At 39.8% G+C, this 25,716-nt stretch overlaps 1 protein-coding gene across 4 annotated transcripts in view; it reads right to left on the reverse strand.

Moving 5' to 3' along the window:
* Window positions 1-25,716, reverse strand: part of POLA1 (DNA polymerase alpha 1, catalytic subunit) — a 256,073-nt gene that overhangs the window by 8,867 nt on the left and 221,490 nt on the right. For 2 of the 4 annotated variants that reach the window (XM_077343006.1, XM_077343004.1), the window contains one exon: window positions 4,926-5,002. The exons of the other annotated variants lie outside the window; for them this stretch is intronic. In XM_077343006.1, the coding sequence (XP_077199121.1) occupies window positions 4,926-5,002 (77 nt within the window). The remainder of the gene's footprint in view (window positions 1-4,925; window positions 5,003-25,716) is intronic. 4 annotated transcript variants of the gene reach the window in all.

Genomic DNA, 25,716 nt, shown 5'->3' on the forward strand with positions numbered 1-25,716 from the left:
CTTGTTTACTGAACATCACATATTTCTCAATTCTAGGTTAAAGGTAAAGGTATCCCCTGTGCAAGCACCGAGTCATGTCTGACCCTTGGGGTGACGCCCTCTAGCGTTTTCATGGCAGACTCAATATGGGGTGGTTTGCCATTCCCTTCCCCAGTCATTAATGTTTACTCCCCAGCAAGCTGGGTACTCATTTTACTGACCTCGGAAGGATGGAAGACTGAGTCAACCTTGAGCCAGCTGCTGGGATTGAATTCCCAGCCTCATGGGCAGATCTTCAGACTGCATGTCTGCTGCCTTACCACTCTGTGCCACAAGAGGCTCTGATGTTAGGTATGCCATGATAAATCTCATGGCATAAATCTCATGGCATAACTAAATCGACTGCAAATTACCACTACATGTGGTTATATGATCTTTAAATAATATCTTCACTGCCACCTTCAGAACTGTATTTACAAATGTGTAGTACTTTTTCTTACAAAATCTTTATCCATATGGTCTTTCTTCCTGTTCCATTAAGTTTTCCTGATACATCTGCATCAAAGGCATGATATATGGTGCTTATGTGTCTATAATCTATGTCTATTTTCTCCTTTAAAAATATGGTACTGGAGACCAACTCTTTCCTGCTCACATATACCATAATGAGAAAAATATACATGGATGTGCAAATTTGTTATGTGACCTAAAGTGGCTGGTAGCAACTGTTTGCTGTTTTGGCTGGATTCACACACAGTAGAGGTACTCAGAATTCCCTTCCCCCACACCTGTGTATGAACCCTCTTAAAATGGAATGAATTGGGTCAAGTGGTCTTCAGCCTTATTAGCCATGGTGAAAATGAAAATCTTTCATTAGGTTCATAGTATTTGTTCAAGTCAGCTGCAGTCCAACTAGTTCACATACAAGATTGGGAAACATAAATTGCAGAGCTGATTTATTTTGCTTATACAGAAACTGAAGCTTAATCTGCATTTAGAACACACTTTCCTAGTGTCACCGAACACTGTACTAATATTATTTAATTTTCTGTTTGAAGTACCTAAGTAAGCAACACCCTGGTCATGCTGGAGGGCCATTGGATCTGTACCAATCATTCATAAAGTAGTGGATAGGTTTTAAAAAATGTAGTGGATGGAGATGATACAGATGAAGCGAGGGTAACTCTTACTTAGTGTTCAACCATCACTAAGCACTTTTCTTCCGGTGGGACTCGTTTCTGGTACCAGAGTTCAGTGGACAAGAAAAGAATCAGGAACAAAAGGCTTGTGGGGAAATTATGTATCGTTAGGACCCTACAACCACAGACCTTTTCCTCTAAAAACTGGAGCCTTCAGGTTTTTCTACATATAGTGTGCAAAGTGGCAGGAAAGCAGCAGGTGGGAGAGGTGTGAACTTAACCCTCCTCTTAATCTGCAATCCTTGCCTGCCCTTCTCCCCCAGTTAGTGTTTCAAACATGTATACTAGTCAAATGAGAACCAGTGGATGAGGGAGAGGGGTTCCAAAATAAAAGTAGAAGGCAGGCAGAAACAACCTCCTGTTCTGCTTGTCACTTGCAGTATTTCATTGCAGAGTCTCAAAATGTCTGTAGATTTCCCTCATTCTTCCTTATCAGAACTTCTTCAGAAAAGGTAAGCTGTTCTTGCACACATTCATCTACTTACCAGAGAGTTACAGATATTCTCAACTAATTTTCTTTTGGTAGTGGAGTGGAGGCTTTGAGTGTGGTAATATGAGTTCTCAAGTACCCAACAGGGCAATTGTATGTACAGGACATGACAAAATTACTAGATACAGTAAACGGCTATGTCTTGAAACAGAGGGGAGAACATTTTCTCTGGGAGCATGAGAGCAGAGCACGTAGCCCTTGGCTAGATTTTTTTTAAGTGAAGGCGTGAGAAGTCCATTTCAATATCCTCTGTTCATGAAGTAGGCTCTACCATCAGTAGGGGCTTTTTTCCTACACGGCCCTCCTCTCTTCCTCTTTTGAGCTGTTAAAATGCCTGCACAGAGCACTCCCAGTTTATAGAGAGAGTGATTTCATTAATGGGTCTGCAGTTTTAATCTATAGTTTTAAAGAACACACAGGTGATCATCTAGTCCTCAGGATTTGTTAGTGTTGAGTTTGTCAGATATTCTTAAAGCCTTTTCTTTTATCACCTTTATTTGACCCAATTTGTCCAAAGTATTACCTAACAAAATGGTTCACATATTCATCTCTCTAACCTCTTCTGTGGTGAAGACATATGCAAAGAATTCATTTCATTTCTCTGCAATTTCCTTGTCTTCCTTGAATGCTCCTTTTAAACCTTTGTGATCTAATAGCCGTAATGCCTCTTGGATAAGCTTCCTGCTTTTCATAATTATTACATTTTATATTTATAGCAATTTGCCATTTAAATTTCTTCCTTGCTTCCCAACTGTAGACTTCACTTAGTTTCCTACTATCTGGATTCCATTTCTTTCCATTTCGACAATATTTCTACTTTTTAACCTTAGTTTTTTTTTGCATTTCATATTCACAAGCACACTTGTGTTGATCTTGAACACATGTATGCTTTCTAAAATTTATAGGGTGCATTCTAATTATTAGTGATTTTTTTGCTTTTATGGGGTTTTTTGCATTTAATAGTGATCTTTTAATCATATTGCTCAGGTTGCCTGCCTTATGCCCCTAAACATCAACATGTAATGATTCTGGAGTATGGTTGATTTTAATTGTGAATAATGATGTATTTTTTCTCTTGGAAGATTGAAAGCCTGCACTATTGAAAGCTTGCACATTATTTTGCGATATTTTGGCTGGTCCTAATAAAAAGGCACTGGCAAGGCCACCCTGTATAGAGTCTGCCATGAAAATGCTGGAGGGCGTCACCCCAAGGGTCAGACATGACCCGGTGCTTGCACAGGGATACCTTTACCTTTAATAAAAAGGTATAACTGTTTTCACATAAATATAGTCTTCACATTTGCTCTTTTAGTTTTCATTCCAGATGGGTGGAGTAGCACCTGGAATAATGAGAGGGTGATAGGTTAAGTGTCCAAATAACCATTTGCCAAATTGTCTTATGGAAGACTTCAAAATGGTTTATACTAAAATAATAGGTACCAAACAAGGATAGGGTAAATTGCTTTAAACCAATATTAATTCTCCACATTATTTATTTAATTCTCCACATTAGGAACCAAGCTACCTAGAACTCCTTTCTATATTCTCAAACACCTCACTTAAGATGAGCAGTTCACAGTTAATGCTGTGTCCTACAATAAAGACAGCTCTTTCCAAACACATGTTCCCTACATGTACAGAGCTGATGCCTTATGGGGCCTTCAGAAGGGCCTCCTATTCCAGAGAAGTGGGGGAAAGCCATGACTAGCTTTTTGCTTTGGGAAACATGTTTTGAAGAAGCAGCCAGAGGGGCTAGAAAACAATGACAAGTACCATGTTGGGAACGAACACACTAGGCTATGTATAGGATATTTTGAGAAATGTAGTAATCTTATTTGAACTGCCAGGGGCCTCACATGAATTCTGCTCACATGCAATGTACTCAAATAATGCATGCAAAGTTTGAGATGGTAGGTAAAATAGAAGGTTGTGTATGGATGTGAAAGTCTCTTATCAACTTAGGTGTGCAAGACAAGTGTTTATTCAGAGATTACTTATATTTATTTGACATGTGCTTTTTTCTCCCACCATCCTAGAACTGGTTGAAGAAAAGGCATGAAGTTAATCGCTTTAAAATTTTTGGAGATAAAATGACTTCTGAAATGCTGACTTCCTTACTGAGAATTCCATTCCATCCACTAAACCCTATCAACCCTGGCTGACCCCCTCTGTAAAGGTATATATTGAAATAAAGAGGTGATTTAAAAACTTAAAAAAAAATTAATTACCTGATTAACTCTTTATTATAATTGAGACAATCAGGGAAGGGAGGCATTCAAAATAAATAAATAAATATTATTAGGCATTATATATTTACATTCTGTAGTGGCTGGAGATGAACAAGCCAACCATGGAAATTAATTATACCTGAAATGCCCTGAATGATTTCCTCTATGAATAGGATGGTGGCTCAACCAGTTTACTTCCAGATTACTGATGCCCTTGTCATAAACAGCCATTGGAGAGCCTATTTATAATATTTATCTCACACCAGATTTCCTTAAACTCAAGACAACCACCAATGGAACAATAAGTTGTAAGGAAATAAGCATATGAGTCTATTTAAAAGACAGCCAAACCTGTCAAAACAATTTACCCTCCACCAAATGCTTCCTGAAACAGAACTCTCCTGCTAGATGAGTTGTCACCATTAGATGTGGAAGAGTCATTTCCTTCAAAGAATGGATGACTTAGGTCTCCTTGACCTTGACCCCTACTGCTTACAGAGAAAGCTTTACTGTGAAGTACTCCCTAGCCTGTTATCAGTGGAATGAGACACTTTTCAGGATGGCTCCACAATCTCTCAAAACAGCATCCAGTCAGATACATTGTACTCTCTTGTGTCATAAGTGTTCCTCTACAAATATCCTCTTCTTTAGCACATTAGTATATTTGAGGAGGGGCCACAGTCCAATAGTAGAGTATCTGCTTTACATGTAAAAGGTTCCAGCTTCAATCCACAGTTCCTCCAGTTAAAAGGATAAGATAGCAGGTGATGTGAAAAACCTCTAGCTGAGATTCTAGAGAAATGCTGTCAGTTAAGACTAGATGAGAAGAGTAGACAATACTAACTGATGTGTGGTCTGACTTTGTGTAGAGTAGCCTCATATATGTGACTTGAATGCTAGTGTTCTCTGCTACCATATTCATCTTCTGAAGATGAGTCAAGATAAAATGTGTAAACCTTTACACACTTAAGTAGTAGAAGGCTCTATTGGAGAAGGAAAGGATATTATTCAGATAAAGACTTTCCTCACCTTCCATTTGTGCACCAGACAAGCAGAAGACTCCTGATCCTTACCTCCTAGCAGTCCTCCAGCAGGAGGGGTACAACCTATTCAAAAGGGACAGATAAGTAAAGAAGGGAGTGTGTGGTAATATATGTTAAAAATCTTTATGGTGAAGAAATACAGGTACCTGTTGAGTGTATTTGGGTAAATATAAAAGGAGTAGGAAATGAGAATGGTATCATTGTAAGGGTTTGCTATAGACCACCAAACCAGTCAGAGGACTTGGATGAGATACCCCTACACCAAATTACACAATTCTTAAAGAGGGGGGAAACAGTAGTCATGGGTGGCTTCAATTATCCAGATATGTGTTGGAAGACCAATTCTGCTTAAAAAACAAACTCCATTAATTTCTTAACTTGTCTTGCCGACTTCATTTCCCAGAAAGTAGAGAGGTGAACCAGGGTTCTGCTATTTTAGACTTTGATTCTCATCAATAGGGATGAACTGGTAGATAACGTTGAAATAGTGGGCACACTTGAAAGTAGTGACCTTGTGATTTTGGAATTTTCAATTGTGGGAAAGAGAAAACCTTTACATAGTTGGACGTATAGACTGGACTTCAGGAAAGCAGATTTTAACAGACTTAAAGGTAAGTTGGGTAGAGTCCCGTAGTCAGAAAGACTTAAAGAGATGGGAATACAGGAGGGAATTTTCTTAAAAGTTAAATATTGGAGACTCAATCACAAACAATTACCTAGAGAAGAAAAGATGGAAGGAGCCTAAGGAAGCCAAGGTGGCTCCATAAGCAGCTGTCAAATGATTTGAGGGATAAAAAGGAGCCATTTAGGAAATGGAAGGAAGAGCAGGGACTCTGTAAGACCACTGCTAGGACAAGAAAGTGAAATTATAACAGATGATGAACAGAGGGCAGAACTGCTCAACTCCTATTTCTCCTCAGTTTTTTCTCGTGAGGAAAATAGTGCTCAATGTGGCAAAAACGTATCACAACAGGGAGGATGGAAATGGTGACCTAGGATCACTGTGGGGGCAGTCTATAAACACCTAAGTTCTTTAAATGAAAAAAGTCTTCTGGGCCAGATGAATTGCATCCAGGGGTACTAAAAGAACTTGCAAACGTAATATCTGAACCTCTGTCCATTCTTTTTGACATTTCTTGGAGAATAGGTGAGGTGCCAGATGATTGGAGGCGGGTGAATGTTGTCCCCATCTTCAAGAAAGGGAAAAAGGAGGATCCGGGTAACTAATGACCTGTTAGCTTGATATCTGTAGCTGGCAAAATTTTGGAATAAATCATCAAACAGTTGGTCCTTGAACACCTGGAACAGAAAGCTGTGATTTCTAAGACTCAGCATGGGTTTTGCAAGAACAAGTCATGTCAGACCCATCTTATCTCTTTTTTCGAGAAAGCGACTACCATGATGGATCAGGGGAATACCATGGACATAATTTATCTGGATTTCAGTAAAGCTTTTGATAAGGTTCCACATGATATTCTTGTTGACAAGTTGGTAAAATGCAATATGGATCCTAATTCTGTTAGGTGGATCAATAACTGGTTGACAGATCGTACTCAAAGGGTACTTGTTAATGGTTCAGTATTCTTTTGGAGAAGAGTGACAAGTGGAGTGCCCCAAGGATCTGTCCTGGGGCTTGTGTTGTTCAACATATTTATAAATGATTTGGATGAGGGATTAGAGGGGGTACTTATTAAATTTGCAGACGATACTAAACTGGGAGGGGTTGCAAACACAACAGAAGACAGAATCAGAATACAGAATAGGCTTGAGAAGTGGGCTAAACTGAATAAAATGAAATTCAATAGGGACAAATGTTAAGTTCTGTATTTAGGTAGGAAAAACCATTTATACCTATATAGGATAGGGAGAGACTTGTCTTGGCAGTAGTATGTGCAAAAAAGATCTAGGAGTCTTAGCAGACCATATTTTGAACATGAGTCATCAGTGTGACTCAGTGGCTAAAAAGGTCCAGATCATGGGAGGTGATGGTCCCGCTTAACTCTGCTCTGGTTCGGCAACACTTGGCATACTGTATTCAGTTTTGGCCACCACAGTTGAAGAGGGATGTAGACAAACGGGAGCATGTCCAGAGGAAGGCAACAAAGATGTTTGGAGACCAAGACGTACGAGGAAAGGCTGGGGGAGCTTGGTCTGTTTAGCCAGGAGAGGCGACGACCGAGAGGGGATCTGATAACCATCTTCAAGTATTTAAAAGGCTGCCATGTAGAGTATGGAGCAGAGTTGTTCTCTCTCGCTCAGGAGGGACAGACCAGAACGAATGGGATGAAATTAATTCAAAAGAAATTCCGTCTAAACATCCGGAAGAAGTTCCTGACAGAGCGATTTCTCAATGGAACTGGCTTCCTTGCAAGGTGGTGGGTTCTCCATCTTTGGAAATTTTTAAACAGAGGCGGGATAGCCATCTGAGGAAGAGACTGATTCTGTGAAGGTTCAAGGCGGTGGCAGGTTACAGTGGATAAGCGATAGGGTTGTGAGTGTCCTGCATAGTGCAGGGGGTTGGACTAGATGACCCAGGATGTCCCTTTCAACTCTATTATTCTATGATTCTAGTCCTTATTGTGTTTAGTAGTTGTTTAGAGGTATCAGTCTGTCGTTTGGACTTAAAAAGCCTTACTCTGTCTGTTGCGAGATGCCCTAGCTTAAGGGAAATGCTGCCAATAAGCTGTACAAATAAGACGGTTGGTGATCCTTAATGATACTGACAAGTAAAACATCCTGTCAACAATATATGGAGTCCTAACCTCTCTATAAACTGTGACTGAGTTGAGCCTCAGTTAACCCTTTCAAATGTGAGATGTAAACTATAACAACATTTTGAATCAGTTTGGGATAGAATCATAGAATCATAGAGTTGGAAGGGGCCATACAGGCCATCTAGTCCAACCCCCAGCTCAACGCAGGATTAGCCCTAAGCATCCTAAAGGGATAAAATAACAGCTGTCAGTGGATCTTATGCATGGTTTCAAACTTCATCATTGTTGTTTGGGTTATCAATGATTTTCCCCCAGGAATCTTTTCCTATTTGTAGCAGCGTGGGAAGCATGGGCAACGTTAGTGGAATCCACAAATTAGATAACAGGGTCATTGAGGCAGGAGATAGTTGTTCAATGAACCCCAAGACAACGCCATTTTGAGTTGTTGTGCAGAATATAACTTAAAGCCTAAAATGGAGTTCTGGCAATACACATGGAGGTGAGGATCATTTTTAAGCCTTTTCAGGGGAATCTGATTATGTGTTTTCCCTTACTTCAAAAGAGATGGAAGAATGATTTCAGGATCAGTTTGATATTGACATGGTAACTGGAATTCATGTTAGTGTGACAGCCAGTACCAAAGACTTTATCTGAAGGGAGGTTAGTATGGTCTGATAGTATGGTCATTGTATTAAAGCTGAATGTTAATGAGAAACTTCCTTGCACTTGCACTAATGTTGGTGAGAAAGTTAGAGAGGCTACTGCCTCTAATGGCAAGTCCTTAGGCCGTGATTCTGCTGTGGACAGTTCAGGATTCCACCTGGGATCCCAAATATACTTCCAGTACATTGGGTACTGAAGGACTGGTAGAGATCATGGATGTGATGAAAAGGATGAGTATCAGTCACAATAATTATCATGATAGTGCTTGCTGCTTGCTAATACCTATGATTAGGCAAATAGTGCTGGTATGGATAAGATCTATCCAGGATCTCATGGTTTAGTCATAGTATCAGGACCAAGATCTCAATCTAAGTTTATGCTCCATTCCTGATCAGAATGTTTCCAAACAGTCCCTAGGTAGACAGATGCCTTCCCCATAACACTAAACTTGGAATTATCTGATAACATTGATTGACAAATTCAGACCAGAAATACAGGTTGCTTACCGGTAACTGGGGTTCTTTGACTTGTCTTCTGCACAGTCATACTACTGGGACTCAGCATGTGCAATGTGATTGGAACCTTCTAGAATCAAGAGGTTTTTGGTACTAACATCATTCCCTGACCTGTGATGGTGTACTACATGTCGGCACCTCCCATTCACTCTTTTATTAGACAATATATAAGGTAAAAATAAACTGCTATTATGGCAGCTCATGTGATTGCACAGATAACCAGCGGTTACAGATAAAGAACCTGTTTGTGAAGCTGGATCTAGCCAGCTTTTCCCATTCAGTATCACTCAATTCTTCTACTTACTGCACCACCCATAGCTTATTTGGATAGTCCAAGGAGATCTCCTGTTTATTTTTTGGCAATGGAAAAGCTAACTGGATCCAAAACAATATTTAAGCAATGACATGGGTAAGATGGAGAAAAAGACCAAAATAAGTGGTATTGATAATGTATGTATCAATGCCATACATTAGCACAAAGGTTAAGAAAAGCTTCCATTTAAATGCACAGTAGCACCTTGTTGCTATTCTTGACATAACCAAAGTACATTGTTCACATTAGGCTCTCCATGAAACAAGGTGTAGCTTGTGTATGTCCAGATGGAGAATTTTGCTTTCATTCTTGGACTGAGGGAAGTATATAAGTATATAAAATACTATGTGGCAAAATGAAGAAGCATGGCAAATCATGGCTGTCTTTTTTTCTGCGTTGCCTGCTTGGCTTACCCAGGTGCGTTGCTTCTTCCACAATCTGCCTTGAAACAGGCGTCACGGAACCTGCCTCCCAAGCCTGGCTTTGAATCTTCAAATTCTGGCTGTGACTAAACTTCAAGGTTCCAGCTGGGAATGACAATTTTCTCTCTCCTTGGACAAAAATGATTATCAATAAATTAAAAACCACTGGCCTCCCTAGAACACCTGGAAAACTATGAGAAGAAGAGTTGGTTCTTATATGCTGCTTTTTCCTACCTGAAGGAGGCTCAAAGCGGCTTACAGTCGCCTTCCCTTTCCCCTCCCCACAACAGACACCCTGTGGGGTGGGTGAGGCTGAGAGAACGCTGATATCACTGCTCAATCAGAACAGTTTTATCAGTGCCATGGCGAGCCCAAGGTCACCCAGCTGGCTGCATGTGGGGGAGTGCAGAATCGAACCTGGCATGCCAGATTAGAAGTCCGCACTCCTAACCACTACACCAAACTGGCTCTCAGTATCATCAGACGAAGAATCCTAGATATTTACTATCAACTGTTAGTAGCTGGTGCACGCAAACCATGCTCACTCATCTTTTAAAATATATTCCCACTGGCCAGGAAGACTCCGGAATACTTCTCTCTACTAACAGCTCTTGCCCTGCAACTAAATTTAAACCAGTATTTAAAAGTGCTCTTTGCTGAGAGGATCTGCCCCTGCACATTAAAACAATCAGAGACTGTAGAGCACATCCTGTTATACTATGAGCATCATACCCTCCCCAGGGACCGCATTATAAAGCCTTTAATGAGAGAAGTTGACTCCTGTAATTCCACAACACTGCTTCAATATTTATTGAATGACTCAAATCCCCAGATAACCAAAGCCATCTCCAGATTTTTTAATGCAACTCTGTTCAAATATGCTAAAGAGTTATAGCAAAGTTGAGTTTTATCTTGAATTTTTAAAAACCATACTTCTATATGTCCATGTTTTAGTTAACAATACCAATGAAGATATTTTGATTTGATTTGAAATCATGGCTGTCAGGGCCAATAAGGTGTGATATTAAAAAGAAGAGTAGGTTTTTATATCTCACTTTTCACTACCCAAAGGAATATCAAAGCAGTTTACAATCACCTTCCCTTCCTCTTCCCACAACAGACACCCTGTGAGGTAGGTGGGGCTGAGAGAGATCTAACAGAACTGCTATGTGAAAACAGCTATAACAGGATTGTGACTAGTCCAGGGTCACAAAACTGGCCTCCAGATTAGAGGCTGCCATTCTTAACCTTTGCACCAAGCTGTTTTTCCCAAACCATCTGACTTTTGTGTAGTACTTTTAAGGATGAGGTACAGGAGGAAAGTTGTAGAGCAGACAACTCGTCCAAGTGGTAGCAACACATTCAACTCTTGATATTTGCCACTTTTGGAAAAGAAAGGGTCACATTTCTTGTAAAATGTGGTTTGCAATATTTTTCTATTGACTAATCATGGCTCTCCTAATCCTGTCTGCTAACAGAGTTGGCCTATACATTCTGATTGACAGGCAAGGATACATAAACAAGATGGGTAGCTGTGTTAGTTTGGCTGTAGCAGCAGAACAGTCCAGGAGCACCTTAAAGACTAACAACGTGGGTGGCAGGCAATAATGTTGCAGAAACTGCCCCCACTCCAGAGGCTGATGCAATATTCTTTTGACAAATCATCAGCTATGGCATGAACTGATTTGTTTTCAGAGTGGGGTAGAATGTGCAAAGGAATATGAAAACTGAAGAGGTACAGAATGTTGGTGAACATTGCATGTTCTGAAGCAGACTGATTTATGGAGTGGCCTTCAAGTGGATACCTCTTTCCCAAAGCTGGTTTTGCAGATATGTGACAACCAGAAATATTATGGTATATATGGTATGTGCCCCCTGCAAGTGGTGCACAAAATTTGGACCTCATCCTATGAACTGAAAATGATAGAAAGGAGTAAAATGGGATTCCTTTGCATTCACTGCCTGCTAAAATCTGCTACTAGCTATACAATAAATCCAGGGTGAGTTAGTATAAGACATACTTATACTAATTGCTTATTTATGGGCTAATTGCTTATGTATGGGCAAACTGAACTTCATTTCCTGCAAAAATCTGCTCTTACCACAGTCATATACTTGGTAAAGTCTTTGAGTACTGCTGAAACACCAAACTGAATGATTTGGTACTGAGAGGTGCTGTGGTCAAAAATATAACAAAAGTATTTTCTAGGCTGGGGTCAAATAGTTACATGAAGTACACATCCTTGAGGTCTATCTAAGTATATCCCTTGGGCTAGGAGAGGTAAGATCCTGCGTTGAGCAGGGGGTTGGACTAGATGGCCTGTATGGCCCCTTCCAACTCTTATGATTCTATGATTCTATGAGATGCTGGATGGAGAAACCATCCTGAACTATGAGATGATAAAACTATTGGCATCTTGCAGAATTGGCTGTGTGCCATCTTTTTTAGGAATCCCAGAATAGAGTAACTAAGGCCTGTGTACCTTTCAGAAGTATTTTTATTTATGTATTTCTTCAATTTATTCCCTACCACTCCTGGATGAGCCAGTTCGTGGTAGGTTACAGTCTGCACCATCCAGATTCTTATAAAATACAATAAAATCCCATAAAACCAGCTCTAAGGCATCTTTCATCTATAATTCGTTCACTTTTTCCCAGTGAGATGGGTGTAGGGGTAGTAGTTTTGAATATAGAAATAGCTAGAAAACTTACACATTCAATAGCATCTATTTTGATTAATGTGAGGTCTCAGTGATCTCTCAGGTAGTATGTTCCCACTGATATAGTTTCTTGAGGGCAGGCAAGTGTGATGGATTTGTCATACAGGAGTCAAAAACTCTGTTATAAGTGGTGGTAGATCTGGTATACTGAGATGCTGAATGTGGCTTTGAGAACTTAGAAGTTACCGTATTTGCCGGCGTATAAGACGACCCCCAAACATTTCCACTCAAAATACAGTACTATGGGCCACTATGGGCAGCTATGTCTATCCCAACTGAAGTGCACCCGGCGTATAAGACGACCCCCCCACTTGGAGGCATGTTTTTCAGGGGGGAAAAGTAGTCTTATACGCCAGCAAATACTGTAATAGGAAAGACTCTTGACTAGACATTTATTCCCTAGAGGAGTTCATAGCATGTCTCTTACATTAATAAAATCATTATTTCTCTTTCTAGGATTTCTTAGTCATGTGGGCTAGGCAAATATATTTAGATGTAGACAGTAGTTTTGTATGTATTAATGCTGGATTTATTGCTAAAAATTCCTTTCAAAGTTTAAGAGTACTTCTTCTAACCTAGATCTAGAATTATAACTTTGCTGAGAGAAACCATGCTTTCTGCATGCAATAGCCCTTATTTTGATCTTTGAACCACAACAATCAGCAGTGTGGGATGAAAGAAAGGTATGGCTAGCTTTACCATCTCTGGGTTGGGAAATACATGGAGATTTTGAGGGTGGAGTTTGAGGAGGTCATGGTTTGGGGAGAGTAGGGACAATGGAGTCCATTTTCCAAGATGGCTATTTTCTTCAGAACTGAAATCTGTCACCTGGAGATAAACTGTAATACCAAGAGCACAAGATGCATAGATTGTGCCCATCTGTGTATGGTAGTTTACTCCCACAAAATAAAAAACCACTTAGGTCCAGAAGATTCAAGTTGAGGCACTGTACATGGTCAAGTCTTAACAACACAATGCATAGAGATCAGGATACGCTACAATGTGCTTCTTCATACCTTGAATAATTTATAGAAATTGTTACCATCATATATGAGCTTCTTGCCCCACTTGCAAGACACCTGTGTGCAAAGAACTTCAACAAACCTCTGGTTTTACCTTATTAGGCCATAGAGTGATAGTAAGCAGGAGGCAGAATTATGTGATAAGAAATAATATTGCAGCAGTAAGAGAGAAAACAGCAGAACAGAGCACCCATTTAATGACAGTACGGGCAGGCAATCAAAGCAGGAACTCTGCCTCCAGAATGTCCCCCTGGGGCAATTAACATAAAAGACTGCTTCTGGTGTTGGTACCAGTTGTTCAGACCATGTATCTGTCCCCTTCTGCAGAAGCACCAGATATTAGAGAGACTTCAGAATGTATTGGCATTTCCAAAATTAGTCTCCAGTGTTTGTGATGCAGTCTGCCTCCTATTAGCTTAAGAAGAATACAGAGAACATTAAAACATCTGAAATAATCTGTTGAATATCTGGGGGGAGGGGGGAACACTAGGCACTATACATATTTCCTTCTTGCTAGGATATATACTCCTAAAGCTTTATTGTCCATGCTGGCATAATACACTTTACTAAACCAACTACTGTAAGTTCCCTGACCATAAATATGAGGAACACATTAAAAAAACGATTTATTATTGTTTAAAAATTTTAAAATACAGCCAGCACAACAGTTACCATCTACAATGATCATTTGCCTCACTGGAAGTAAACCAAGTGTCCCTTCCATTCACAAGTAAAACCAGTGAAAGAGAAAAAAGGAGGTGGGGTTGAAGGGTAAGAGAGCAAGAAAGCGGATAAATTCCATTTGTGCTATTTAAAAAATCCCAGAAAAGTGAACCCAGTAGTTGAAGAGAGAAGATAAAGAGAAGAAAACAGTAATCTTGTTACAGAAACCAGAGAATTATGCTCTTACGTGCATGCTCTCTTTCTCTTTTGCTTTCACATTGTACAAACTCTAGCACCCTGAACATCTTACTCTCCTGCTATTTCCAGCACTTTAAAGAAACTTTTCAACATTTGTTTGACACATTTTTTCAACACCAAGGTGGAGACAATAAGTAAACAGGTAGTGAAGGGCTATTTAGAGAGCTGGTCAGTCACTATAATAATAAAGCAAAAAGAAAAAAAATATATAAATAAAAAGCCTTCCACAGAACAGAACATCTATCCTATGTGCTGTAGCTACAGACAACACATGACCTCTGACAAACAGTTTTCAGAGTAATTTTAATGCTACTCTGGATTTAACTTGACTAACTGGTAGCAATTGAGCACATCTTTTTTTGTGGCAGCAGTTATCTAAAATGCTACAATAACAGCATCAAAAGTAGAATGGTGGAAGATTGGTTTTCCATTGTGCTGCTGAACTGGCATAATGCCCACTTTAAAAGCAATTCGCTGTTCATCACTGAAATCTGGCAGACACGACACTAAATGCCTTGAGGGAAAAAGGGTGTCTTGAGAAGGGGGGACCACTCCAACTACCAAGGGAGGGGAGGAGAGAAAAGAAAGATGAATTTAGCTAAGAGGAGAAAATTACCAAATAGAAAGTTTAGCACTACATGTGGACTCTTAACAGGCTCTACTTAATTTGACTAAAGATTTTATCACAGGCTTGTATTAGTAATGGTAGAACTAAACAAAAGTAAATATATATTTGTAGCTCACTATTGTTCTAATGAAGTGAAAACCTACTGAGTTACGTCAATCATATGTCAAACACATCTCCCTAGTTTTATTTACCACCAAATATAATGAGTAAATATGTGATAATAAAACTCTTCTTTTTACATGGACATATACCATTTCCCCCCACTTTTAAATACAGGTAATGATTTAGGAAGCTTTCAAAATGTCTTTTTACTGTCAATAAAACTAATTCTACTCCTATTTTCATGTTAAAAAAAGGCTTTACAAATGAAAATTCAAATTAAAATTCTGATTATAGTGTAGTGTGACAACACCTGTATTTATAATTTTACTGTCAGCTAGCTCTTAGTGTTTAACAATAGCTTGAAGCAGAAAAGTAATTGGAATTTGTCTGCAACATGCCAGATGACGACACTGGGTACTTTGCCATGTTCAGGCAAAATTTGGTCTGTTGGTAGAACAAACTGAATGACATTTCTAGAGAAGTATCTAAGAAAGTCAGTCCAAAACCAGCAACATTGTTTACTGTTCTTTCACTGAAACGTCTATGATCCATATACATGTAAATCAAGAATTCAGTCCCTGAATGACTGCTCTGAGTGAACATTAAGACAATGAGGACTCCATTTGTAGAAGTCCCACTGAAGTGGATAGACAGTATAAGAATGTATTTGGGTAGCATGTATGTCATGAAAAGCTCAAAAGTATCCAGCAATCGTACTGAGAAGAGAATTTATGCACACTGATCATAAGATTTCTGTGTCTGAGCATGTGCCTCTGGGTACTGAGTTCCCATTCATTTTAGTGATGACTGGTAGATATTTCAGGTTGGGGAGTATAGCACCTATTACCTGGAGCAGAATAAAACAGTGCATGAAACAGGAATGCTAATGCATTAGCTCATCTCACACCACGCCTTCTGAGCATCAACACACTCATTTGTGAATTTTTAATTATTATTTCAAAATAGCACGGATTTAAGCAGACACAGAGCAGATATATAATACAGTAATTCTTTTTCCAGGTCAATGGCTCCTTTACTATAAGTAGCCTTTTGAAATTGTAATTTCTATACCACATTTATCTTCAAACCTGGAACATGAGTATACATCCACTGACTAGTAGATTTCAATGGGTCATTTGTCAAGAAGAAAGAATACATGCTATGACTAAATAGGAACTATTGTGTTCCTGTTGTTTAATACGTATGTTGGCATACTTTTGATATTCGTAAATGAACTGATATTCATAGAAAGGTTAAATGATAATTTGAATACCCCACTTATAAAAAAGCAGTCTGCTGTCATTTTGAATCTTTCAAAACTTATAAACACAAGCTAATCTCCACGTACAACTTGTCTCACTATAGTTTACAAATGAAAAGCCCATCTTTTTCATTATTTTAGAGATGAAAAAATAAAGAAAAGAAAGGCACACAGAAAAAGAACAGAGTGACAGTGATGTTTTAGTTTACACAAGATATGGCAACACATGCAAACTGTCAAAACTAAGGAGTGAAAAAAGCTGTTATCAAGGAACTGTCAAGAGAGTCCTCTGAGATTTGGAAATCTTGTGTTTATTGTAACTACTGCACATTACACAAAGAAAGAAACATCCCTCTCCTTATCCGTTGCTGTTAAATATCAGGCAAGACTTCTCCCTCACTATTTAGATTAATTTTTTTCTCTGTAATTCTGTACTTGACAGCACTGCTCCTCTTTGGTTTTTCTACTGCATGGTCAAAGTTCAGAGGAAAACGCTAGGCTATATCAAACATTACTTCATTTTCAACAACTGTCAACATTCATTTTACGTTGTTAACTTGTTGTCCATGATTTAAGAATGAAAACTTAACACTGAGAGGAAATGAGAAAACATTTCTAGCTTCACAGAATAATGGGAGAACGAATACTCAAGATGTACTATTTAATCATTTTATTTATTATAGAGTTGAAGATGAGAATAGAAAGAAGTGTTTTCTTTTGGAAGCATTATGACAAAGTACTTTATAGTGCAGGTCTGGGGTTTAAGGAAAATGTTTGCCTTTTGGACAGAAATCTCTAGAGACTGTTTTATTATTTAGTTAGCAACACATTTTCCATCAGACTTTTGATGAAATGATTCACGTTCTTGATCATCATGCTCTAACAACATATAGGTTTGATGCTAAGTTTATACAATTTGATATTACATCCAGAATTTATCCTTAGTATGCAAACAGTGCAACACTGAAATTTTTGTGAATCCAAGTGGCTCAAAGAGAGTTCTTTAGTTCAGTTCAGTTCTTCCGATTCTGCCCATATGCTCAACAATATATTCTACCACTCAATGGGCATGTCATAGTGATTTAAGATAATTTAAACTGGATAGCAAGTATTGTGTTTATTTAATAATATTCATTGCTTCTGTGATTCATTTCTCTTTTGTGTCACATTTCTAAGGTGATATGAAGATAGATGTTAGCTGAATCTTAAAGCAAAAAATCTAATGAAGCAGTTGTATTAACTTTATCTAGACAGTTTTATCACTTAGCACTTAGCATGATACAGGCTAAATTTTTCATATTCCTAAAATATATGGTGTATGCATGCATCTCTCTCTCTCTCTAATTTATGCATTTCCTTTCTGCTATACATTGGCACAAAGATGAAGCCAGCCATGCTTCAACCAGCAAAGTGCTCCATAAAGCAGGTGTAACTGTAGAGTAGATGTGACCCCATGCTCTCAAATTTCAAAGTTCTATACAATGTGACTTGATTTATTTAGAGCATCCCTTTTCAACCTTCTGACTGTAGAAGAGCTCCTGAAATATTTTTCAGGCTTCAAGGAGCCCCAGAATTGGACTGGAAGTTATGCTACCAGGCCATGCCTCCCTGCCACACTTGAGGAGGACTCAGGGGAGAAGATTTGAGGTAGCAATAGGCTTCAGACTCTGCCCCTCTTTCCCAAGTGTGGTAATTTTGCGAGAATACCACCCCCAGGTCAATGGAAGTGGTTGGTTCCCTGCTTTCAAGGCAATGGCAGGAATAGCTTGTAGCCAAGTCTCTTAAGGCAGGATATAGGGAAAAGGCCGGGAAGCACCTGGAAAGTTCCAACAGAGCCCTAGGGCTCCAGGGAGCCCTGGTTGGGAATCTTTGATTTAGAGAATTTATATGCCATCTCTTTAGACATCCTTTAGATTTTCCTATTATGAAAATCACCTCACAAGCATCATAAAATTATAAAAATAAATTCTCAATATCAATATTACATACAAGCTATTAAGCAACAAGGATAATAAAACAGAATTAAACAACCCCTGAGCAGCCTAAAATATTATTATTATTATTATTATTATTATTATTATTATTATTAGATTTATATCCCGCCACTCCCTTGCGGCTGGTGGCGGGTAACAATATCACAATCACCATTAAAACCCCATAAAAACAATAATAACATTGCCAATATTGTCGGCATGGCAAGAACGGCAGCTCAACTTCCCCCCTCCCTCCCACTACTAGCGGGTGGAGAGGAGGTCCTGATGATGTTTTGCTTCGGGTCCAGAACCCGAATCCCCGTGGGGGGGGGCATAGATCTATTATCAGCCCCGGCCTCAACCATAAACCTGGCGGAAGAGCTCCGTCTTGCAGGCCCTGTGGAACGTTGAAAGATCCCGCAGGGCCCGCAGCTCTCCCGGGAGCTCATTCCACCAGGTCGGATTCACCAGATTCTATATCTGTAAGAAAGATGACCACAAGACAGCAAAAAAAAGACAAAACCTTAATTTAAAAACCTGGGTAAAAGAATGTTCCGAAAGACTGTAATGCTTCCTGTACGTATCTCAGGGGGGAGGTATACATGGGACAAGACATTCCCTAGGCATGCAGGAGTTGTAATGTAATCTACATGAAGCTGCTCCAGTCAGAATCCAATAAAATCAAGGGACTTAGACTTGAGTAACACTGTATAGGTCTGCACTGTTAGACCAGAACTCAGAATTAAGCTCAGGTGCTGAATAGAAGGCATAGTGAAATTGAGAACAGCAAATATAATATATTCTTTTAAGTTAATTTCTGTTATGATGGATCACCATATTCTGCAGAGGTTGAAGCTTCACCTATCTTCAGAGAAGTAGATCAAGATGGATAGCCATATTACTCTGTCTGTAGTAGCAGAAAAGAGCAAGCACCTTAAAGACTAACAAAATTTGTGGCAGGATATAAGCTTTCATGAGTCACGATTGGCTTCTTCAGATACCTTCAGAGAAAGTGCTACAAATATCTCATTGTTGTAGTTCACATGTGAATGTGACAAAGCACTCAATATTAACTTCAGGGGTCACATCTGCTTACCAGCTTAACCTGGTGAGAAGCCCTCTGGACAATTTATCTTGTATTCTAACAGCGAGGTTGGCCAAATTTTAGGATACTTAAATCTGGTGACTAGAGTTGTAACTTGACAGCTAGTGTGGTGTAGTAGCTAAGAATTGCAACCTCTAATCTGGAGAACCAGGTTTGATTCCCTACTCCTCCACATGGAGCCAGCTGAGTGACCTTAGGCTAGTCATGGTTCTCAGCCCCACCGACCTCACAGGGTGTCTGTTGTAGGGAGAGGAAGGAAAGCCAATTGCAAGCTGCTTTGAGACTCCTTCTGGTGGTCAAAAGTGGGGTATAAAAACCAACCTTTTCTTCTGAACAGGCAAGACAGATCTTTCTACAAACCTGAAAAGGGCCCCAAGTTTACATAAAAATGTGAATTCTTAAAAAAAAAAAAAAAAAAAAAACCACATTGGAAGATTTTTAACCCCCCCCCCCAAAAAAAAGTAGCTTTAAAAATAGCAGCACTCCGTGGGGGTTCCTAGGTAGCTACCACATTCTAGTGTCAGTAAAAGGCAGGGGGTGGGAGTAGGGCCCTTTCCAGGGCTGTTTTGGCCTTTGAAGGAGGACTCATTGGATCAGACCTGACAGCAAGTACCAGGCTACCTGCTACTACATGACTTGCATGGCTCATCTAGGCCTGGCTACTTGCTACTGTTACACAGCAGCCAACCTATAAAGGACATTGTGGCGTAGCAGAATTTCATGCAAGATTCTGAGAGACCCAGGTTCAAATTAACACTGTGTGTGAACGAGACCTTGGGGTACTTGTGGATTGTAAACTAAACATGAGCAGGCAGTGTGATGCAGCGGTAAAAAAGGCTAATGCCATTTTGGGCTGTATCAACAGGGGCATCACATCAAAATCACAAGATGTCATAGTCCCATTGTATACAGCACTGGTCAGACCACACCTGGAGTACTGTGTGCAGTTCTGGAGGCCTCACTTCAAGAAGGATGTAGATAAAATTGAAAGGGTACTGAGGAGAGCAACGAAGATGATCTGTGGCCAAGGGACCAAGTCCTATGAAGATAGGTTGAGGGACTTGGGAATGTTCAGCTTGGAGAAAAGGAGGTTGAGAGGGGACATGATAGCCCTCTTTAAGTATTTGAAAGGTTGTCACTTGGAGGAGGGCAGGATGCTGTTTCTGTTGGCTGCAGAGGAGAGGACACGCAGTAATGGGTTTAAACTACAAGTACAACGATATAGGCTAGATATCAGGAAAAAAACTTTCACAGTCAGAGTAGTTCAGCAGTGGAATAGGCTGCCTAAGGAGGTGGTGAACTCCCCCTAACTGGCAGTCTTCAAGCAAAGGTTGGATACACACTTTTCTTGGATGCTTTAGGATGCTTAGGGCTGATCCTGCGTTGAGCAGGGGGTTGGACTAGATGGCCTGTATGGCCCTTCCAACTCTATGATTCTATGAAATTACCAGTCTACCATGGAAGTGTGCTACATGATACAGAATCAGTCATCTATGTTACAAGATTGTATGTTACAATATGTTACAATTGTACATTGTAACCTACCTCACAGGGTTTATGTGAGGATTTATTTTTATTTTATTTATTTTCATATATTTATATACCGCTGCTCTCCATTCGAACTTGCGGCAGTTCACAATAAAACAATAAAAACTAGTAGAACCCCTAAAAGCCCCGTGAAACAATTAACATTAACATTAAACCTTAAAAGATGGTGATGCAAAAAGATCTAGTTCCCACCCACCCCTTGTCCAACTTGTGGTCATAAGCTCTCTCTCATTGGGAGCGAGGGTCCTGATCTAACCAGCACTAAGGGATCTCCTTAGCCCTGAAATGTGGAGTATAAACAAGGAAATAATAAATAGTTGAAGGAGTAAGGAGCCTCTTGTGGCGCAGAGTGGTAAGGCAGCAGAAATGTGCTGTCTAAAGCTGTCTGCCCATGAGGCTGGGAGTTCAATCCCAGCAGCCGGCTCAAGGTTGACTCAGCCTTCCATCTTTCCGAGGTCGGTAAAGTAAGTACCCAGCTTGCTGGGGGGTAAACGGTAATGACTGGGGAAGGCACTGGTAAACCACCCCGTATTGAGTCTGCCATGAAAACGCTAGAGGGCATCACCCCAAGGGTCAGACATGACCCGGTGCTTGCACAGGGGATACCTTTACCTTTAAGATGTAAGTTGGTGAGTGGTTGAAAAAGAAAGAATGAGGCAGGAAAAGGGCAGAGGAAGAGGTCAAAAGGAAATAATGTAGGTCGGCTGTTGGATGGGTAGGAGAGTAGGAAGCAGGAACATGGGAGTGGCTGTGGGAGGAAAAGCAGAAATATTATGGGAGGGTGAAATTAGATGCCCCATGCAAGTCCTTGTGGGTTTCCACTAGTCTTATATTCTAATAGCAAAGTCACTCAAATCTGAGGCTACTGAAATCTAGTGACAGGAACTGTGAACAGGAAAGTTAGATCTTTCTAAAAACCTAAAAAATGCTCTATGAAATGGGAGAGCATATGCAGTTTGTCGGGAGAATGGAAAGGGTACATTATCTGGGGAGGGAGATAAAAGGAAAAGTGATGTCAACACCATAAGTCCATGAGGCTTCCCTACTATGCAAATGGCCCTGGCTTAGTGGTCAGCACTACACCACTGGGCCATAATTTTCCTATGCAGAGGCTACGTGTGAGGGGGGGAACAGTTGCTGAAGACAGAGGGGCAGATAAAGTTAGTTTTTTGGGTGAGGAGGAGAGAAGGAAGCAGGAAGAAAGGCTATGGGAGCTTTCAGGGAAGGAAAGAAGAAATAGTGGGGAAAGAAGAAAAGTCATTCCCTCAGCCGTCCTTGCAGGTTCCAGATATCAATTCTAATATTCTATCATTTTAAAGTTACTGCATTTGTTATCAACAGAAATATTAACTACCTGTTAAATGGTCTGATCAATAATTTAGTATTCCTTAAACTTGCTAGTGAAGTACAGACTAAGACTTTAATTACAAAGAAGTATAAAAATAGTTGACTGTATAAAATATATGGGCATTGGCATGCCATCAGAAATCTTTCTCTTAAGTCTGTATTATAATTGCATATAAAAATCCATATCCATATTTTGTATCTTTGTGCTGCAAGGATAGAAGTCTTTGGCAGTAATCATCAAAGATCTTACAGGGTAGGAAAAATATGTGTTATTATGGCAGAAATGTGACATATTGAAGTTGTCCACCATCAATATGAAGAGGTCATTCCATTAACCATAGAATTTAGAGTGGTACTGGAGGATCTACCAGGCCTATTTCACAGCACATGAAAATTCAATATCAGAATATTGTTAAATTGAGTTAGCATTATCAGTGGAAAAATATGCTCCATTTCCTATTATTTATGAAGCCCTATCCTTTTCTTTCTAACCAATTACATTCCCTATCATTTCCAAAATATACGAACTGTTTTCAATCAACAGATTTCTTTATTACAGTGTACAGCATACTTGTTACTGCCTCTTTTCTATATTGAATCCTTGATTGGACAAGCATTTTGAATTTAACATGGACTATGATTGCACATATCAAACAAATTAAAGCTGTCAATCTCTTTTTGGAGGATATTCTTTATATACATAAAATACCATTGAGGAGTATTCAGAGTGTATTTGCTTAGGGGAAATTAGAAAGGAGGGAAGAAGTGTTCATAGCAGAGCAAGAAAGATTCACTTTTATGACGCATATCTTCAAACTTGAAATTTAGAACTTCTATTTTAAGCCTTTTAAAAATAAATTCAATTTCTCTTTTTAATTAATTTCAGTGTCTCCATTTATTTTTAAACTAATTTCTGTGTCTCACCTCCCTTTCCCAGAGCCCTTCCAATAATAAAAGTCTTTCCACTGAAATTGGTTAGTCACATCTAGGTGTTTTCTTTTCATAGAAAGGCATTTATATACCCATCTGACCCCCGATTATAGGTTCTGCCCCACCCACTACCACTAAAAGAGCTTTAAATCATCAGCCCATCTGAATGGGATGGTGGGTCATTTTTAGAACTTATAATTTTTTAACATTTTATTATATTTTATTATATTTTATTGAGAGTTGTTTTAATGACAAATATTATTGTAAACTGCCCCAAGCCCACTTTTCAGGGTCAAGAAATCAAATTATAAATAAAAATAATCTGTAAAAGACCATTTTCACAAAGATGCATAAATGTAACAGCACTCCTGTGCTGCTGCATGTCACTGAGTGTACGTAAGACAATCAAACAGGTGGGCAATGCTGGCAGTGAGCTTGAATGAATGGAGGAAGCTAGTCACTTACCATGGCAGTGACCATTATTTGATATTCATTACTGTCTTTTTTAATTGTACAAGCAGCCACCCTACAGCCAAGCCTCAACCCCAACTATGGTTGGGCAGAGAATACAGGTATTATTATTACATTTATTTTCTACCCTATCTCATAAGACTCAGGGCGGATTACAGTAAAGATAAACATAAAATTGAAGTACAAAAATATAGATTTAAATCAATTAATCAATTATAGGCATTAAAACAAGAATTATAACTAATTCCCTGCTTTTTTGTTCATTTTTTTGTTCGTTACCTTTATTGGTATTCCATAGCATTACAACATATAAGTGAGAAAAGATCAAAACAACTGAAGATATATATAAACAACAACAAGGCAATCACAGTAAAATATGCTTTTTCTATCATGGGAAAATGGAGGATCAGAGAAATGGATATTTGAATTGGTTGGTGGATTTTTATAAGGACACCAATGGATTAGATCGGTGGTCCCCCTGGCACTGGGCGGCGGCTCCCTCTCCCCGCCCCCCCCCCACAGTAAGAAACTTCCCAGGCTGCAAGCTTGCGGCCCGGCAAGCTTCTTACTGTGGGAGGGGGGGTGAAAGGGAAGCAGGGCCGCGCATGCGCGCATGTGTCATGCGTGGCCGAAAACGCACATGCACGGCACTTTCATGCATGTGCGAAAGTGCTGCGCATGCGCGTTTTTTGGCTGTGCATGGCGCGCGTGTGTGCACGCATGTACGGCATGCGCACCCGGGCAATCGCCTTCCCTGCTGCCGCCGGTCCCCAGCCTGCAAAAGGTTGGGGACCACTGGATTAGATGGCTTAGGCTTCAACCATAGGCCTGTTGGAATACCTCCATTTTACAAATCCCGAAGAAGTCTCTGAGGTCCTGCAGGGCTTTGATCTCAGTTGGCAGGATAATCCACCAAGCTGTGGCCAGGGCCGATAAGGCCATGGTTCTGGCTGAGGCCAATCTGATCTTTATAGGTCTGGGGCCCTTGAGTAAGTTCTCTCTCTGGAGAACATAGTGGGAAAGGCAGTAATGTATACATGATGGTCCTAGACCATTTAGGATTCTGAAAGTAAGAACTAAAACCTTAACCTGATCTGGTCTTCAATCTGGAACCAGTGTAGCTGGAAGAGGACAGGTCATATGTTGGCCCTCCACTGGGTCCCTATAAGGATCCGTGCAGTCATATTTGGGACCAGTAGAAGTTTCGGGAGCAATTTCAAGGAAAGCCCTACACAGAACGAGTTGCACGTCCAACTTGGAAGTAACCATTACATCGATCACATTGGCTAAGTCAGGCACAGATAGGGTGATAATCGTCAAGCCTGGCAAAAGTGCTAAAATGTGGGCAGCATTTGTGACCTGGGACTCCATAGAGAAGAGGTATCCAGAATCACACCCAGACTCTTGATGGTTTTCAAAGTTGTTAATAGGACTCCATCAAGAATTGGGAGTTGGAGCTGGCCAAGGGGACACATACAGATGTAAAATAACATCAGGAAGAGAATAGCCCCTGCAGGACCTCACATATTAGGCAGGCTTCACTACCAGGATTTCGTAATAACCTAGGGTTTCTTGATGGCCCCGGGTTACCTGAATGGGTGCAAGCTAATTACTTATATATATAATTTGTTAAAAATTTATCAGGTGACATGACCCTATATGGTCATGTCGACTCCCCCCCAATGACCAATTATGGGCTTGGAGTGAGTGAGAAGGGCATGTATACAGCTATGCTTTCCAACCATATTCTGCATGACTGCACCAATTCTGGGGGTTCTCAAAGTCTGGGAGTTTCAGGAATTATATAGATCTTCTGACTTATATTTAGTAAACTTGGCTATTAATTGATTTTCTTCTGACAAACATTCCTGAACAAACCATGGTTGTGTAGGGTATTTTATTCTCAGGGGTTCTAGGGTAGGTTTGATACAATAGACATTTGTAGATAACATTCTAAGATAATCAAATAAAATGATGAATAGACCTCTAGGGTCTAACAGGAAGTAAGTGAAAAGTATCTAGAACATTCATAATTCAAAATACCAAAATCTAACATTAAGAAATTCAGCTGATGGTAGAATCTGAAAACACACACATAAAAACTTCCATAATATTAGATCAT

Source organism: Paroedura picta, chromosome 6, assembly GCF_049243985.1.
Source record: "Paroedura picta isolate Pp20150507F chromosome 6, Ppicta_v3.0, whole genome shotgun sequence".
NCBI lineage: Eukaryota > Metazoa > Chordata > Lepidosauria > Squamata > Gekkonidae > Paroedura > Paroedura picta.